This window comes from Periophthalmus magnuspinnatus, chromosome 19 (genome assembly GCF_009829125.3).
Source record: "Periophthalmus magnuspinnatus isolate fPerMag1 chromosome 19, fPerMag1.2.pri, whole genome shotgun sequence".
In the NCBI taxonomy this organism is placed as follows: domain Eukaryota; kingdom Metazoa; phylum Chordata; class Actinopteri; order Gobiiformes; family Gobiidae; genus Periophthalmus; species Periophthalmus magnuspinnatus.
Window position 1 is genome coordinate 11,924,049 of NC_047144.1, and position 18,097 is coordinate 11,942,145.

The following is an 18,097-nucleotide window of genomic DNA, read 5'->3' on the forward strand; positions in this document are numbered from 1 at the left end:
TTAACATTGGAAATTAAACCTTATTTACTCATAAAAGAACAGCTGCGGGCGGCATTATCAAATTTACCCGAGATTAGCTTGTGATAGCCTTTAGCACAATCTCCAAATCGTTATCCAGCGATAGTTCAACTGTACTATATTTAACATTTCTCATTAAATATGTTGTGGACAGATCCTCTAGGCATGAGCGTGACCTTAATCAGTGCTTGTCAACAGCTCTGCACTTATCAGGAATAAGACGGAAAAAGCTAAGGACTTCTGTCTCATATGTTGCCATGGAAACCCTCTGATTGGCTATGGGCAATTTGTAAATAGCTGAGTTTGACTGCATTGGTAGTCATTAGTGATATATAGAATCACTTGAAGTTACAGTAGTAATTAAATAACATACTAGTTTATGGCTTATAAGTCGTCAAATACGGGGAAACTTTAAAGGGCTCGTATTACGCTGTTTTCTGATCAGTGTTGTAATGTTTCCTCATCACAAACAGACCTGGAGTTGTGTTTTGTTTCATTCACATGTTTAACACACAAATCCTGCATATTTAGGCTGAGTTCTTCACTCAAACTGAAAACACTCTGTTCCACTTTGTGATGTCATCATGTGGTAATACAGGAAGTGCTCCACTGCGTTTTAAACTCCATACACTTTCACTAGAATAATAAGGATGATTACAGTCCTACAATTTTCCATCTACTGAACTGGAGCTAAAAGGTAGATGTTAACTTGAAAAATACTGAGTCATGACATCACAAGGTGCTTTTGAGTGTTGGAGATGTTACAGACTAATAATAACGGATTACTCAAACATGTATGAATGAAACAAAACACAGCTCCAGGTCTGTTTTTGGGGAGGTAACACCATTCTAACACGGCTAAAAGCTCACAAGAGACTATTTTGCGTAATACAGGACCTTTAAGGTGTAAAATTATGCAAGAAAATATAACACCACTACCCACCTCTGACAGTAATGTGATGTAGATATCTTTATAATCCACGATGAATACTTAATCTCAGTTAGATTGGGGGCCGTCATGTCACTGGAGGAGTGGATTTGCATAATAGAAAACAATACGAGCTGCTGCAGCACAGAGACGACTCCACTGGGCTTTGGTGATGAACAGATGAGGAGTAAACAGACTTTGTCCCGTAACACCAGCCCCCGCCTCAGCACGTGTCCGGGAACTTCCCACCTGATTTACTGATACGCCAGATCGCCTGTCACTTTATACAGGGGAGATGTGTCTATTCACCTGGAGAGATACAGCTGCTGTGGAGGTAAGGAACTGTTAATGGCCCAGTGCAGAGCTGTGTGTACGGGGGGTTCTGTTTATGTGCCGTCTCTACATGAGGCTGACTCGAAGTGGTGAAAAATGACCACTGTTGGCATGGCGATAAACGATTCAAAACAAAATATGATGGCAGTCGTTACCATGCATTGAAGCGAAGATAGTTTAAAGAAGACTTAATGTGTGTTCTTTTTCTCAGGTGTTTTGTATTAGATTATAACATATATCATGGTTTTACATTTTATCTAATGTAAACCCCGATATTGGTATAAAATGGCTGAACGGGTGGATTTTTTGTACTTTAAGTCATGTTAGAATGTTGTTACGTACTGAAACAAAACACAACTGCAGGTATGTATGATGAGGAAACAACATTATAACAGATCAGAAAATAGCGTGATTTCGGCTTTAATAGAAACATATTTATTAACTTATTGTTCTAACTTACAGATGTGACCTTCCCCACACCTGACACCATAACGAGCTTTGCCTTTTTTGAACCATAAAGTCAGATTTTTTACTTACTTACAAATGAGCACAGAGCTGTGGCCGGGGGATAAGGGGTAGGTGAAAACAATCATTTTCTAAGCACTCACGCCTGCAGGTTTGAGTAATTCAGGATTACTCAAACCTGCATGAATCAATCAATATGCAACTGTGAGTAAGGAAACGCTGAAGAAACATTGTTAGCTCATAGAAGTTAAAGTTATGTAATAGCGTGTGGTTTAAGGAAGTGGGTGCACAAACCTCACCGTATGTGTTACAGGTAAACGTTTAGTTAAGCAGTCCAAAATGACACCTTTTTTGACGCTTTAGTGACAAAATGACACTATTAAACTTTGAATTTGGTACTGGCTTCTTTAATTTCATGCGGATTGGCCCTTTAATATTAACCTCAAACCAGATCAAAACTTCTACATCGCTGCAAAAGGTAATAATCTGCCCTTTCAAATTTCTAATGTTGATTTTTAATAATGTTATGACGTCTGCTCGTATGGAGTTTAGTTTACATCAGGTGTTGTTTTCACATAATGAGGATCAGTACTGCGAGGGTCAGGAAGTTAAAGTCCGTAAGCCAGCTCGGACGTAGAGGTAGCTCACAGGGCACTGGGGGAAAGGTAACCACAGATGGACAGGTCAAATAAGGTCACTCCTCCTAGGCTAACAGTGTACTCCCATCTGCTGGACAAATATCTCTACTCGATAGTTATCCGTACTTCTCCAAAACAATGGATCAAAATTATAACCGCGGCATACACGTCAACAAATACAATCTGTTTTTACTTTACATTTGTTGCACAGACATCCAGACAGGCTCGACTCCATGGGAACCGTTTTATCTGATTATCCCAGAAATCTAAAACATGTGACATTCACCAGTCCCTAAAGTTATTCCCAAAACAACATTTAAGAGTCGCATATAGGGGCGTTTTTCTCAACATACAGTCAGCCGAGTGTTGCATTAGCAGTAGTGTTTGTAGCGTGCCCTCTTTCTGATTATAAAAGGAACTACAATGCAACTCAGAAGTTAATACCATCAGCGGCCATGCACTGAGAGTAGAAGTTGGTTTTAGAATATGTCAACCCAAAACAAGGAGTTTAAGTGTCTGACAATACACTTGAGAACTGAAAAAGTAGTGCAAAAACTGTTATTACTGTGTATAAACCAACACTTATGACTATTTATATTTATCTGGAAAAGGACATTGCCCAAGTTAGCTGATTTATCATTAAATATTTATTCATTTTACCGTAGCTCTGCAAAAACCCCATAGAGATACAACTAGACAGGAAGTAGTGACGCTAACAGTGAGGTTACTAGGCGCTGTTGTGCACTGAACCTATTATCTGTTGCATGTTTTATAGTGTTAACACGTTACATTACAGAATACACAGTGTAATAAAGGCATAATAACTATTAACAAGTCCTGCTCAGTAGTCAGGTGGCCAAAGGTGCAGCACAAAATTAATTTCCTGAATGTCCTCCTCGCTCTTCACCCCCGTTTCATTCTATATTGTCTGGTAGATTTGAGCTCACAAGCCAAAAAATAACAACAGAAACATTCAGAAACAAAATGCAAAGTTGAAACAAGTTCATGTAACCACAAGCTGGCTTTTAGCTACACTATTTCCTCTGAACATTGTATGCCCATTATCCTACACAAACCAAGCCCATGTTGTGTGCACTGAGTACAAGGAAGAGGAAGTCCATAGCTTTAAGTGTCCAGGCGAGTAGCAGCAGATTGTAGATGATGGATCCATTTAGACTTCTTTAAAGCAGTGTAAAAAGCATGTAATTGGTCCATTAGTGCAGAGTGGTATAGTATGTTCATAACTGCCGGGGTGTTTCATGTGAACTGCTCTGGTCAAGTCCAACATGTGGGAGGATGCTGTTGTGGGGGCTGTGAGCTCACAAAGGCAGCTTTCCTTTCCTCCAATCACACGTCAGAATATTTGCACGGAGACCCGCCCACTCTGGTCTGTGCCCGCCCCCTTCTCTCCCGCCCTCTCCCTGTCTCCTCCATGTGTCATGCATACCCTCCCCATGCGCTCGCTCTTCATGCTTCATGATCCATACGCCGTCATAGCAGGAATTTTCCACTCTGCACAAGAACATTGAAGCCTGCTGTGCTGTCAATACCAGTTTTCGCTTCCACATGTGAAACAATGCATCTGTAGTCAAATCAAATAGTATGCATTCTATATTCTTTTGTTGTGATTGTGCCTTTTTTAAATTGCAAACACATTCACTTGTGCTTTGGTTGATTTAGCTGAACAGTGGAGCAGAAGAAAAACAACACCAGAGTCCCACAGGAGTTAGTTTGGCCTACAAAATGCATGTCCTCCTTTTGGAAATACATTCTGTACCTTAGGAATTTCACACGCAACCAACCATAACCCCTCTCCAAGTCCTTCTTTGCCCTGACTGGCCTCTCTCTTCAGCCCTGTCCTCAGCCTGTGTCGTGCATGCGCAAACACATCAATAGTCGCCGTGGCAGCGCGTACCATGTGTTCAGTATACATTAGAGGACTGTTATATAAGTGGTGGCCCGCTCCCCCTCCCACTCTTCCCGCTTGCACATACATTTCCCTGCCTGTGCTGAATCAGGTCAGGTGAGGACGGCACTGGAGAGGACAACATTATTAAACCGCCCAGTCAGTGAAAATATATACATAGAGATGAAAACCTACTCTACGCATGGAAAGTATGGGGTCTAATTTGTGAAATGTAGGAAGAGTTGCATTGTGGTTGCATGGAAAAATATATGAAAACTTGAATCTTGCATATGTCTTTAAAACTACAGGCTATGGTCACAGTGGTGTTGGTTACACTGAGCTAGTTTCAAAGGACATTTTGTCTTTCAAACGTATGGTGTGAACTTTTCTTTGGCAAAACGTCGTATTAACCTTGGCAGAAAAGCAGGTTTTATAAATTTGCAAGTGACTATTTGAATTTTTTTTTTTTTTTTTTTTTTTGCAAACCCGTTGATGACTTATCACACAGTATAACACCTAAATAAATAGCAGATCAGATTTTGAAGAGTGCAAAGGGGATAGGCTTCAAATACATGCACTAATATGGAAGGAGACGTGGGAGCGCAGACAAGAGTGGCTTCCTGAGAAAATGCCTTCCAATTTAACTTAAGTCTATATGTGAGCAGTGCATTAAAGCAGAATGGAACTTGGTAAATGTCAAAGTAATTACTGTAACAGCAGACGATTCTATGGAGTTGATAATGGCAAGATTTTTTATTTTTTTGTAGATTCACTGGTGACCAATTAATAATTATGAATCATATAAATAAAATAAAATCTTACTGTTATAAATAGGCCAACTACTTTGAAATATACTAAGTAAGTAAACATTATTTATATAACACTTTTCACAAATAAATATCACAAAGGATTTTACAGAGAATAAGCACACCAAATAAACAACAATAACAAATATATAAAAATATCAAATAGCATGGCTAAAATACTTCACAGTACGCCTTAGTATGTTGCATCCATGCAACAAAGATGGAGCACAGTCTAGACATGCAGTTTTGTTGCGTGGGCTGTTGTTTAGACCCTAGGGAGTTTCTTATTAAAACAAAGACCTTATCTGTCTGAACATAATTATACAGGGCTTAGTTGCGCAACATTAGCATATGCACAATACATATAGCACACGTGAACGCCCAGGGAAAAATACATTATTACTTAGTTTAGCAGAGATCATCGCCATCGTGTGGTTTGAATAGGAATTTTTGTCTACATTTGAAAAAAAAAAAAAGTCTACCGTTAACGTACTTCCGGTAGAGACGGAAGCGGAAGTAGTCCTTAACAAATATGTCCGCTGTAGCTTTACGTTGTTGAACAAAAACAACACTCGTGGATCATGGCTGAAGGCGGAGTGGACGAACTTTCGCAGCTTGAATATCTGTCCTTGGTGTCTAAAGTGTGCACGGAACTCGACAACCATCTGGGAATAAACGACAAAGATTTAGGTACGTGTGATTGCTGTGAAAACCGTAGATCCATGCTCCCACAACTGTCTCGGCTAACTATGCTAAAGCTAAACATCAACTTGCTATTCCACCTCTCTAACCTTGCTTCATGATCTTTTTGATTTGTAGCTGAGTTTGTTATAAGTCTTGCCGAAAAACAACCTTCATTTGACGGATTTAAAGCTCTTTTGACACAAAATGGAGCCGAATTTACAGTAAGTACTAGCTATACTTCTTCGTTAGCACTAGTACTGCTAAAACTGTAAACAGTAGATTTGTTATAACGTGTGTATTTTGTTTATAGGATTCTCTCATCAGTAACCTGCTCAGGCTTATCCAAACCATGCGACCACAATCTAAAGCCTCCACTAGTAAAGGTACTTGATTAATATAGTTTTGCTTTTGTTGTTGAAGCTGGAATCTCGTTTAACCATCTCATGTTTTATTGCTTTAGCCCCCGAGGTTGTGGTCAAACCAAAGTCTGAGAAAGACCGGCTGAAGGAACTGTTCCCGGCTCTGTGCAGGCCCAACGAACCAGAGCCAAAGGTACTAGTCATGTTTTTAACACTTGTAATTGTCTTCTGTGTCAACCAGATCTAACTTGATATTTATTGACTCTACAGAAGCTACTTGATGAAGAAGATGTGAAGATCGCAGCAGAAGCAATGAAAGAGCTTGAGATGTTTATGCCCAGTGTCAGTGCTGTCAAACCTGAAAGTAGCAAAAGCAGGTAAAGACTCGGTAAAGAGTCAGTGTGCATCATGAAATGAATACAGCTGTATGAATACTGTATTTATTTTTTAATCAGTGATTTTGACCAATGTAGTCCTCTTTATAAGCTTATAATAAAACAATGAGCAACAAATACTGAAAATAATCTGGACTATGTTGGCATAACAAAATTAGACTCGAATTTTAGACTATGTTGGGCCACCATAATCTCCTGTATTAATGGGAAACACTGTGTCTACTGTACCTCCTTACATCTGCACTTCAGTGAAGCAGCTACCAAGAATCCATACCTGGCAATACACATTTCTGCTATCCACACTAGACCACATCCACAAACTTGTTTTACCGTATTTTATTTTAACTCGGCTAATGCATTTATTTTTCTTATTTACAGATCTGACAAGAGCAGACGTCACAGCCGAAGCCGCAGTCGGAGCAGAGACCGAGACAGACACAGAGATCGGGACAGGGACAGAAGAAGACGACACAGATCTCGCTCCAGGTCCAGATCTCGCTCCAGAGACAGGGACCGGCACCGTGACAGAGAGAGGGACAGAGACAGAGACAGAGACAGGGGTAAGAGGAGGGACAAGTCCTCTCGCTGGAGTGAACGATCCCCAAGCCCCCGCAAAGAGGACAGAGAATGGAAAGAGAAACACGTGGACCGCCCCCCGCCCGAAGAGCCCTCTGTAGGCGATATCTACAACGGCAAAGTCACCAGCATCATGCAGTTTGGCTGTTTTGTTCAGCTGGAGGGGCTACGGTAAGATATTATAATTGAATACCGATTGCTATTTAAAATTTTTTTACTGAATTGGCTTGATAATTGCATCTAGCCATTAGCATGCTGAACATAGAGCAGTTGAAAACAAAAATATACTATCTGTGTATGCACAGTAGGCTATTCTCCAGCTAAGTAGTTCTGATAATGATCCAAACTCAAGCTGCTTTTGAGGTGCTAAATTTAGATACAGGGGCAGTATAATGAGTCTTATTCTTAGTGTACCTATTGTGGGGAAACTGTACAGTTGGAAGATATTGTTAAAACATAGATTATTGCAGTCATCATACACATAAGGGCTTTTAATATGTGGTTAGAAAATTTACAAAATTGCATCAAAAAAGAAGTACAGTTGTAATTAAAAACAAATTAATAACTTAACTAACAAATTGTGTGTTTGCAGAAAACGTTGGGAGGGTTTGGTCCACATTTCTGAACTGCGAAGAGAAGGTCGAGTGGCCAATGTGGCTGATGTCGTCACTAAAGGTCAAAGGGTCAAAGTCAAGGTCTTGTCATTTACGGGCTCCAAAACCAGCCTCAGTATGAAGGTAAAGAGATACAGATTTATGAAGTAGTGCAATATAATCTGGATTTCCAGTTTCTACATGAATTAACGTGATCTTCTACACTAGGATGTGGACCAGGACACTGGGGAAGACTTGAACCCAAACAGGAGGAGGAACATGGGCCCAGATGGAGGTGAAGAGACTTCCATGAGAAACCCAGACCGCCCCAGCAACCTGAATCTAGGCCACGCCCCCGAAATGGAGCAGGACGACACACTGGAACGCAAAAGGCTCACCAAGATCTCGGACCCAGAGAAATGGGAGATCAAGCAGGTATGTGTCTATATATGGGTTTCAGCTTCCTGTTATAGTCTGCATTTTGAGGACTTTTCACCATTCAATGATGGGGTGTAGTTAAAAATAGTTCATTTCTATGGAATTAGTTTAATTTTCAAGCATTCTGAAACTCATGGATATATGGAGTATATTGAATTAAATGCATTAACATTTCAAACTATACTAATTTTGTTTCTTTTTGTTCTTTCATTAGATGATCGCTGCCAATGTTTTATCAAAAGAGGAGTTTCCTGATTTTGATGATGAAACAGGAATTCTACCAAAAGTGGATGATGAAGAAGGTACATGCTGCCCTAGTTTTTTTTCTCTGTGCAATTTCCTGTATTTTAATAGTATTTGAATGGTGCATTTCTGTAATAATGTACAGAATGGTTTTACATGAATGCTGAGGTTTCAGTATATTAAAACTGCTATTCTGTCAACAACATATTGGAGTTGCTGTAATTTTTAGTGTACTAATTGTGTATGATGTATTCAGATGAGGACCTTGAAATCGAACTTGTGGAAGAGGAGCCTCCGTTCCTGAGAGGTCACACCAAACAGAGTATGGATATGAGTCCTGTAAAAATAGTGAAGGTGGGCTGTTTGGTCACTTTTAATGCTTTATCACAGAACTAATTAATCTCATGAACCAAATTTTACAAAAATGCGCTGTGTCTGTTCTTCAGAATCCAGATGGCTCGCTATCGCAGGCAGCCATGATGCAGAGTGCTCTGGCGAAGGAGCGGCGTGAGCTAAAGCAGGCGGCGCGAGAGGCAGAAATGGACTCCATCCCCATGGGCCTGAACAAGCACTGGGTCGATCCACTGCCTGACGGTACGACATTTATTACATAAGATCATGAGTAAGACACCAGCTGGTTCTGCTTAAACTCACTTTATTCAATCTAATGGTGTCAATTTAAAACATCTGCAGACTGGAAATTAGCACTTTAATATTCTCAAACTCCAGATGAAGTTTTAATCAGTTTGACTTCATATGGAATGAATGTTAAAGCCATAGCGTAGTATGCGTCACACATGTCCACAATAACAGGCCCTCGGGCTTTACTGGTGGAGATGCTTATCTGGTTTCCTGCAGAGCTCCGGATGCAAACGTCTTGAATGAGATCTGTGCTCTGCTCAGTCCAGGGTGGTCCAGGTCTATCCTGCCGTAACCCTGCAGAGGTTTTCGTTATCGGAAAGTCTCAGTCTATATTTCTCTTCCTTTTGTGCAGCTGATGGGAGGCAGATTGCTGCTAACATGAGAGGCATTGGCATGATGCCCAATGATATCCCAGAATGGAAGAAGCACGCCTTTGGGGGCAACAAGGCATCTTACGGAAAGAAGACCCAGCTCTCCATCCTGGAGCAGAGAGAGAGTCTGCCCATCTACAAACTGAAGGAGCAGCTCATTCAGGTGACTATGAAAATGTGTTTGTGATTGTAATGAGCTAAACAACAGGACTAAACTCGGAGCAGCTGCTTCATGCTCATTATCACATTTAAAAGCACTTATTTTCCTTTAGTTGTGGTTATTCACATATCTCCCATTGCCCTCTAGAAACATGCAGCTGTTCCAATGATTCGGCTCTAATGGGGCTTTTACTGTCTGTGTCCTAGGCCGTGCATGATAACCAGATCCTGATTGTCATTGGGGAGACAGGCTCTGGTAAGACCACCCAGATCACGCAGTACCTGGCCGAGGCGGGCTACACCAGCCGTGGGAAGATCGGCTGCACTCAGCCTCGTCGTGTGGCCGCCATGTCTGTGGCCAAAAGGGTCTCAGAGGAGTATGGATGCTGTTTAGGACAAGAGGTGTGTTTTGTTACTGTAAAGAAAAAATATTACTGTAAAGAATGTGTTACTATGTTACTGTAAAGAAAAAATATTGTCTAAAAGAAATGCATTATCCACATCTCTAATAATGTTATGGGCTGCCATCTTACCATCTGAATTGTGACTGAATACAAAGAAACATTTTGTATTCAGTCACTTTTTTAGTTTTTCTTAATAATTTAATTTCAACTGTATAATCCTTTCATTACATTGAGTACATGTCTGTATACTTTCTCAGGTCGGTTATACGATCCGTTTTGAGGACTGCACGAGCCCAGAGACGGTGATCAAATACATGACAGACGGTATGTTACTGAGGGAGTGTCTGATCGACTCTGAGCTGGGACAGTACTCCATCATCATGTTGGATGAGGCTCACGAGAGGACCATCCACACTGACGTCCTCTTTGGCTTGCTCAAAAAGGTAAGACATGACAAACTGTAAGACTTACTGCACAAAATTTCACTCAGTAGACTAAAATGCAATTATGTTTTTTATGACTATAAAATTGTTTGAAAACTTTACTGTAAATGGGCTCACCTCTTCCCACACCTGACTCATAATTTGTCCTTGATTTAAGATCCTTTCTGTGTGTTTTAATTATTCATAAACGTAAACCTTTTCTTGCACAAAAGTGAATGGGCACTCAAATTGTATTATAGTACTACCTATATAGTCTTTTTGGATGATTACACAGCACGCTTATGTTTTTATTTCAGATTATTTTTAATATGCAACGTTAGTATATCTAGAATATATTAATAAACATATCTCCAAAAACAATATATATATATTTTTTATATATCTCTAATTCTTGCAAAAACATGTTTGTCACTGGTTAGTTTGGTTTAGCTGAATTATTAGTTCATGTACTGGTATTTTGTCTAACCCTAGATAACCTGAAATTTTCCACAGTATAGCCTTAACTGTATTTCTGAAAAAACTAGTAGTAAACAATAGACCATTCCTAAAAATAACCTATGCCTATTGTAGACTGTACAAAAGCGCACGGACATGAAGTTGATCGTCACATCCGCCACACTGGACGCTGTGAAGTTCTCCCAGTATTTCTACGAAGCTCCCATCTTCACCATCCCAGGACGAACCTACCCCGTGGAGGTCCTGTACACCAAAGAGCCAGAGACGGACTACCTCGACGCCAGCCTCATCACCGTCATGCAGATCCACCTCACCGAGCCGCCCGGTATGTCATCCAGCAGTAGTATTTTTTTCAGTATATATTTTTAGAGGAGAGATTATAGTTACTCCTTTAGTCTCAAAATAAGTGTAAAAACAATGGATTTTATTACTTGTATTGTATGGTAAATGTAAAAATCTATACTGCTCAAAAAAGTGTCACTCAAAAATGTAATTGAATCTGCAAGGGAAAAAAATGTAATTTTTTAACCGTACAAATTAGTGTATTAAAAAAGTTCTGCCATAATCTCGGCAGAAATCATTTGTCAGTTTCAGTTTTAAATTAACTTTAAATAAAACTGAATCAACACGGTTATTGTAATAGTGTTATTGTATTATTCAAAATGGAAAGCATAAAACAAAACATGATAAATCGCCCAGAAATTCATGCTTAAAATAAAGTATAAAATTGCAAAGATTATTCCTTTGTTACTTAACTTTTACTTTAACTTTTTTTTTACTGTCCTTTTTGTAGGTGATATTCTGGTGTTTCTGACGGGTCAGGAGGAGATCGACACGGCCTGTGAAATCCTTTATGAGAGGATGAAGTCTCTGGGGCCCGATGTACCTGAACTCATCATCCTGCCCGTGTACTCCGCTCTGCCCAGTGAGATGCAGACACGGATCTTTGACCCGGCTCCTCCAGGCAGCAGAAAGGTACAGAGATTTTTATTTACTACAGTGGTATTTTTGTGTTTTTACCAGTTAGACAGAGGATGGCTCACACATCAGTTTGAAATTCACAATTAATTTCTATCATGTTTTGTTTTTTTTCCTTAAAGAGGGCGCAATACACTTCTATTCAGTATTAATCCTAAAACATAACATATTTAGATAACCATGTTACTTTTTGTTAGTTGGAAAACGCCATTTGATGTAAGGATTCAAATAGTGCCTGTGAGAGACTGCAAGATCGTGCAACAGTGCAGATTGAGAAAACCATTTAAGACATGTTTTTGATGAAACAAGATTATAACATAGTAGAAAGCAAAAAGATGATTTACATAATACCCCAACTTTAAGAAAAATGTAATATAAGTTTTAGAATCGACTGGGTTTAACCTTCCTGTTATATGCAACGTTTTTAGGGCTTTTTCCCCAGATATTATATTTTGTTTTAAATGAATTGCTTTGGTATCCATTATATTCCTTTACCACGCTGAAACCCATGGATAAGTATGTTTAAATGTATATAAGTAACCATATTATTTTCTGGATTTCCAATTTTGTGTTGTATTTTAGGTCGTCATTGCTACAAACATTGCAGAAACATCTTTGACCATCGATGGAATCTATTATGTCGTTGATCCTGGATTCGTGAAGCAAAAAGTTTACAACTCCAAGACTGGTATTGATCAACTTGTAGTCACTCCCATTTCACAGGTACTTGAAACTTCATACAGAACATTCAAACAACTATTTAGACAGTTTAACATGTTGTTGTTGTTTACACATTTTAATGTCTTCTCTTAGGCTCAAGCCAAGCAGCGGGCGGGGCGTGCCGGCAGGACAGGACCAGGGAAGTGCTACCGTCTGTACACAGAAAGAGCGTACAGAGACGAAATGTTGACAACAAATGTGCCTGAGATCCAGAGAACCAACTTGGCCAGCACTGTGCTCTCACTGAAGGTGTGTGTGACTTCTTAAAATGTATGACCTGTAGTTTGAATTATTTTTAATATTCACAAGTAAATACAGAAAAGAGGGCAGGGATAGGTGAAGACAGGAATTTTTCTGAGCACTCAAGCCTCAAATGCAGAACAATACAGGATTACTCAAACATGCATTGTAAAAGCTAAATTTAAATCTGTCAACTAGACAAAAAGTAGGAGTGAAGATATTTCATTGGTCAGACCTGGACGACTGAGGGATTACACAGGCATCAAACATGCATGAGTAATTTTGAGTAAACTAATGATTAGGGAAGACTTTTATGAGCTTGTAAAGATGTTATAAAACTCCATTTCACATAAAGTCTTGTGACACATCTGTCTTTCACTCCAGGCCATGGGTATCAATGACCTCCTCTCCTTCGACTTCATGGACGCTCCTCCGATGGAGACTCTGATCACAGCCATGGAGCAGCTGTACACTCTGGGAGCGCTAGACGACGAAGGCCTGCTCACAAGACTGGGAAGAAGGGTAAGGCATAAACACTTTTTATATAACCAAGCCATTTATTTGGTAACATTTTAGTTGGTTAAAATGCGTAAAGTTAAGGAAAATAAATGGTGTTAATGTTTCTGTGTTGTCTGCAGATGGCGGAGTTCCCCCTGGAGCCCATGTTGTGTAAAATGCTGATCATGTCGGTCCATTTGGGCTGCAGCGAAGAAATGCTCACTATTGTGTCCATGCTGTCTGTACAAAATGTCTTCTACAGACCCAAGGTAAAATATCCTTACCTAGTAGATATATGTATAAGAGATTTTTGGACAAACTGGTTTCAGTGCTTCTTTCTTTATCTTTATTTATATAGGGGAACCCAATGAGAGCATTTAGGCTCTTTTTCATGGGTGCCCTGTTTAAAATACAATACAAGCAGAAAAACCAACAAAACAAATTGGTATAGTCTATATAAAACATTAAAACAGGCGCAGGTGTGTGTATAAAAGTTTGTTGTCAGATTTTAGATTGTGTCACGAACGTATCCAATTTAACTTTTCCTCGAAGTGTTAGTTTCCACTGTAAAAGTTTCCAAGAAAACTCGCGATTTTAACAGTTTTCAGCTTGATGTACTTAAAGGCACAATTAGGAACTTTTCTAAATTTAGAAGGCCACCTGCTTTCCTCCACGGAGTTGTTTTGCTCAATTAGCGCTTGAAAAACACGGAAAAAACATCGTTAGTGAAGTCACCTTTCCACAGACCTCACTTGTAATTTGAGCTGGTTGCATCACCGCTTGAATCCACTGAGATATGACACGTGATTTGTGGAAAATTCCCAGCAGACACAACATCTCCATGGAGACAAGCAGATGGGACCAGTCAAAGTTACATAGTGCACCTTTAAGTCCTTTACTACAGAAATATTTGTGTCTAAACAAGCCAAGTTGCCACGGTACCAGCAGGGTTATAATTATCGACTTAAATTCCTCAAGAGTATTATGTGACCTATAAAAGTGCTTGTAATCTCTTTTATAGGACAAGCAGGCATTGGCCGACCAGAAGAAGGCCAAGTTTCACCAACCTGAGGGCGATCACCTGACCTTACTGGCTGTGTACAACTCCTGGAAAAACAACAAGTTCTCTAATCCCTGGTGCTACGAGAACTTCATCCAAGCCCGCTCCCTACGCCGAGCTCAGGACATCCGAAAGCAGATGTTGGGGATCATGGACAGGTGTGTAAAGAACAGACAAATAAATAACTCTCAACAGCACCTTTGCAGATCTCCTCATAATCAGATTACATTTGTGAAACCTGTTTCCAAATGTGCTAAAATATGCTTGAAGATTTCTCATAAAGGTTACACTGCAATTTTCAACTATTTTAGCAGCTTTTTTTGGTCAGTTTTCTTATTCTAAACAATATACTTTATATTCTCATTTTGCATAAAGAGCTTGGGATTGTGTTGTTGTACCTCATGCAATTTTTTATTAGCCTAATGTTAAACCAGTTGAAATCTGAATACTACATGGCATTTGTTCAATAAAATTCTATAGTGTAATGTGTTTTGCTAATGCATCTGTATGGATTTTGCACTGGGGATAACCTTGTAGACATTATATGAAACTTCACTGTGCAGCTTAATGTGGGTAATGTATTAACAGCTTGAATTGTTTTCTTTCAGGCATAAACTGGACGTAGTGTCTTGTGGTAAAGCAACGGTCCGCGTCCAGAAGGCCATTTGCAGCGGTTTCTTCAGAAATGCGGCTAAAAAGGACCCACAGGAGGGATACCGCACCCTGATCGACCAGCAGGTGGTGTACATCCACCCCTCCAGTGCCCTCTTCAACAGACAGCCCGAATGGTATGGGGAGTGTTTGTGTTGCTGACTTTTTATGGTATCACCTATAGGGATTTATGCTGCTTTAGTTCTCTAAATTCACATGAAGTTGTTTAGCTATTATTAATCGATTTTGATGTTTGTTTTTTTTTCCCCGACATTAAAACATATGTAAAATCGCAAAAAGAAACATAATAAGCGACAGATGTGATTTGTAAAATGCATAGTGTCCTGGAGGTACAAGCATGTCATTAGTCCAAATGGCTGTAAACCGTCGTAAACAAGGGAAAGATGTGCTATTTGTTGTGTTGGAAATGTGGTTTTGATCTGCTGTCCCACCAGTTTAGTTTATTTTTAGTTCAGATAATGTATTTAATCACGCCTAACCAATGACTTAATGTGATTAGAACTCGTTGGTTCCAGTTGATCATGTAATAATAATGGCTTACACTTGTAATGCACTTTTTCAAAGCCTCTCAAAGCGCTACACTATAGTCACACTATAGTGTACCAGTGGAAGCCTGGATTATTTGTCCAGCATATTTCTCTAATTATGATTTCTCATTTTGTTTTGTCTTCAGGGTTGTGTACCACGAGCTGGTCCTCACCACCAAAGAGTACATGCGCGAGGTGACCACCATCGACCCGCGCTGGCTCGTCGAATTCGCCCCCGCCTTCTTCAAAGTGTCCGACCCTACGCGCCTCAGCAAACAGAAGAAACAGCAGCGCCTGGAGCCACTGTACAACCGCTACGAGGAGCCAAACGCGTGGAGGATATCCCGGGCTTTCCGACGCAGATGAGAGGTCTATTCTTTACAATGGAGGATAGTTCAAATCTGAGAGACAATTTTGTTCTCATGACAACGCATTCTTACTATGTCTGTTTTATAAAGCAACTGTGTAACTTTTCTGATGACTGGCCTGCCATCTGTTTTCAGTGAAGGTGTTTTGCTTTGCCGGAAATGTTTTACAGTATGACGTTAAAGGTATCTTGCGTTTATTCAATTAGAGTCATGTATATAGCAAAACAAAATGCATTGAAAAGCATTTATTATCAGTGGGGTCGCCTCTCCACAGATGTAACCTGTACCTTGGCCTGATAGCGTCACCTGTTTGTCCCTATGTAGAAAAATGCCTTTGACGCCATACTGTGGAAACTTCCATCCAAAGGTATCCACGGAGACAAGCAGGTGGCAGATCCTCCAGCAGTGAAATTACACAGTGCACCTGTAATTTATGTTTGGGAGCGTCAAAGGACCATTTTATTACTTTAGATGAAAACGGTGATGCCATCGTGGTGATTAAACGTGAGGTCGTTGCTTTTTAGCTGACAGGGAGCCGTATAAGTTTTACTACATCGAACCAGACACAAAAATAAAACTTTACTATTTGTCCTTCATGCTTGAAATCCAAGGTTAGTCTGGGAGATTTTATTAGGTTTTTATTTGAGCATATAAAACGTTTTTGCATCATTTGTGCCCAGTATTTAATTCCCCTTTCACACATTTTGTAGCCATGTACTTATTATTCCCTTTTGTACTTGTAAATGGAACAATTATAGCGTCATTTTCAATGTATATAGCAACAGCGCTGGACTTTACCCAGAAAGATTGTATGATGGCCCTATAAAAAAGTATATTTTTTAGATTTATAATTTTACCATCCCTCATTTAATTTGGAAGTGTTATGAAAGATAATTGTTGAAACCCCTGATTTAAAGAGCCTAGTCCACTTTAAACCGTTACACACACAAAGCACAAAAACCCATAAAAACTGTAAAAGAATAAAACAAAAAAAAAAAGTCTTGTCTTGTTTGATTTCAGTTTTTTTTTGTGAATTAACACCAGATATTTGTTCTAATTTTTTATTTAGTTACTTAATAGCCATGATTACATATGTAGAGGATTAACCTAAGATGTACGGCTGAACGAATTGCAATTTTTCTGACAAGCATTGGAATTCTGATTAGATTTGCCTTTTATGTTTTTTTCTGTGCAGGAGAAAGGATATTTTGTTTGAAGAGGACGATTTTATGGTACTTAGGCAGGGGTCACCAAAAGGCTGTCACGAATAATTTGAGTTTGAAATCAAATGTGTATATGTATTTAAGTACTACAACTTAAAGGTCCTATATTACACAAAATTGACTCTTGTTTTGGCCTCCTCAAATATGTGTGTTTTGTTTCATTCACACATATTTGAGGAGGTATTAATTCTGTCCCTCTTTATTCTTTATTCTAGGTCTGTCTGCATCTCCAAAGCTCAAAATGCTCTGTTCCACCTCGTGATGTCATGTAGTTTTCAAGTTAACAGCTAAATTTTATCTTTCAGTTCAGTAGAGATTGTCAATTCCAGGGCTGAAATTATCCAAATGACTTTAAAAACACAGTGGAATGTTTTTAGTTTGAGAGAAGAACTCAACCTAAAATATGCAGGGTTTGTGTGTTAAACATGTGTGAATGAAACAAAACACAACTCCAGGTCTGTTTGTGACGAGGAAACAACATAACATGATATTTTTAAGTTTAATTTGAAAAGGAAAAACTTAACATATTGTGAATAAAGTTAGGATTGTCATTGGGGGGTCTGTAGTGATCTTTGGGTGGGTAAGAGGGACTGAGACACAGCGTACTTTGAGAACAGATGGATTATTTATGTTGTTGATGTACATAAAGTTCCCTATAGATTTTGCTAGGAGCCATAGCTTATCTGGATTCTATTAAATGTGATCTACAGAGAATAAACAGATTTAAACAACAGCTATGACAGTACTTTGGACCCAAACGAGCGTATTTAAAGCGTGTCTGTTTTGTGGCCTCTCTGTTACAATGCGGCAGTGTTTTTAGGTTGGACTGGAGATGGTTATCACCTGTCGGGATGAATTGACTATGACATAACCCACTGTGTCTCTATCCATGCTGTTTTCTCTGTAGCTTCAGGGCCAAGGGGAGGTTAGTGTGCTGACCGAGTTCTGCCAGCC

At 39.5% G+C, this 18,097-nt stretch overlaps 1 protein-coding gene across 1 annotated transcript; it reads left to right on the forward strand.

The window, feature by feature from the left end:
• Positions 1-5,580: 5,580 nt before the first annotated feature.
• Positions 5,581-16,894, forward strand: dhx8 (DEAH (Asp-Glu-Ala-His) box polypeptide 8). Its single transcript, XM_033984854.2, has 23 exons — positions 5,581-5,784; positions 5,914-5,999; positions 6,089-6,161; positions 6,239-6,330; positions 6,408-6,514; positions 6,911-7,279; positions 7,701-7,845; positions 7,930-8,136; positions 8,354-8,441; positions 8,639-8,736; positions 8,829-8,976; positions 9,377-9,558; positions 9,762-9,956; positions 10,216-10,401; positions 10,972-11,182; positions 11,651-11,832; positions 12,418-12,558; positions 12,649-12,804; positions 13,180-13,317; positions 13,434-13,562; positions 14,315-14,511; positions 14,962-15,141; positions 15,699-16,894. Exons 1-23 carry the CDS (start codon positions 5,676-5,678, stop codon positions 15,916-15,918), a joined length of 3,639 nt encoding a protein of 1,212 aa, XP_033840745.1. The 5' UTR covers positions 5,581-5,675; the 3' UTR covers positions 15,919-16,894.
• The last annotated feature ends 1,203 nt before the right edge of the window (positions 16,895-18,097 follow it).

Excerpts from the sequence above, each read along its gene's own strand:
- dhx8 (XM_033984854.2), top strand. The coding sequence starts at position 5,676 with ATGGCTGAAGGCGGAGTGGACGAACTTTCGCAGCTTGAATATCTGTCC. Across the intron at positions 9,957-10,215 it reads GATGCTGTTTAGGACAAGAG|GTCGGTTATACGATCCGTTT; the intron begins GTGTGTTTTGTT and ends ATACTTTCTCAG. Across the intron at positions 12,805-13,179 it reads GCACTGTGCTCTCACTGAAG|GCCATGGGTATCAATGACCT; the intron begins GTGTGTGTGACT and ends CTTTCACTCCAG.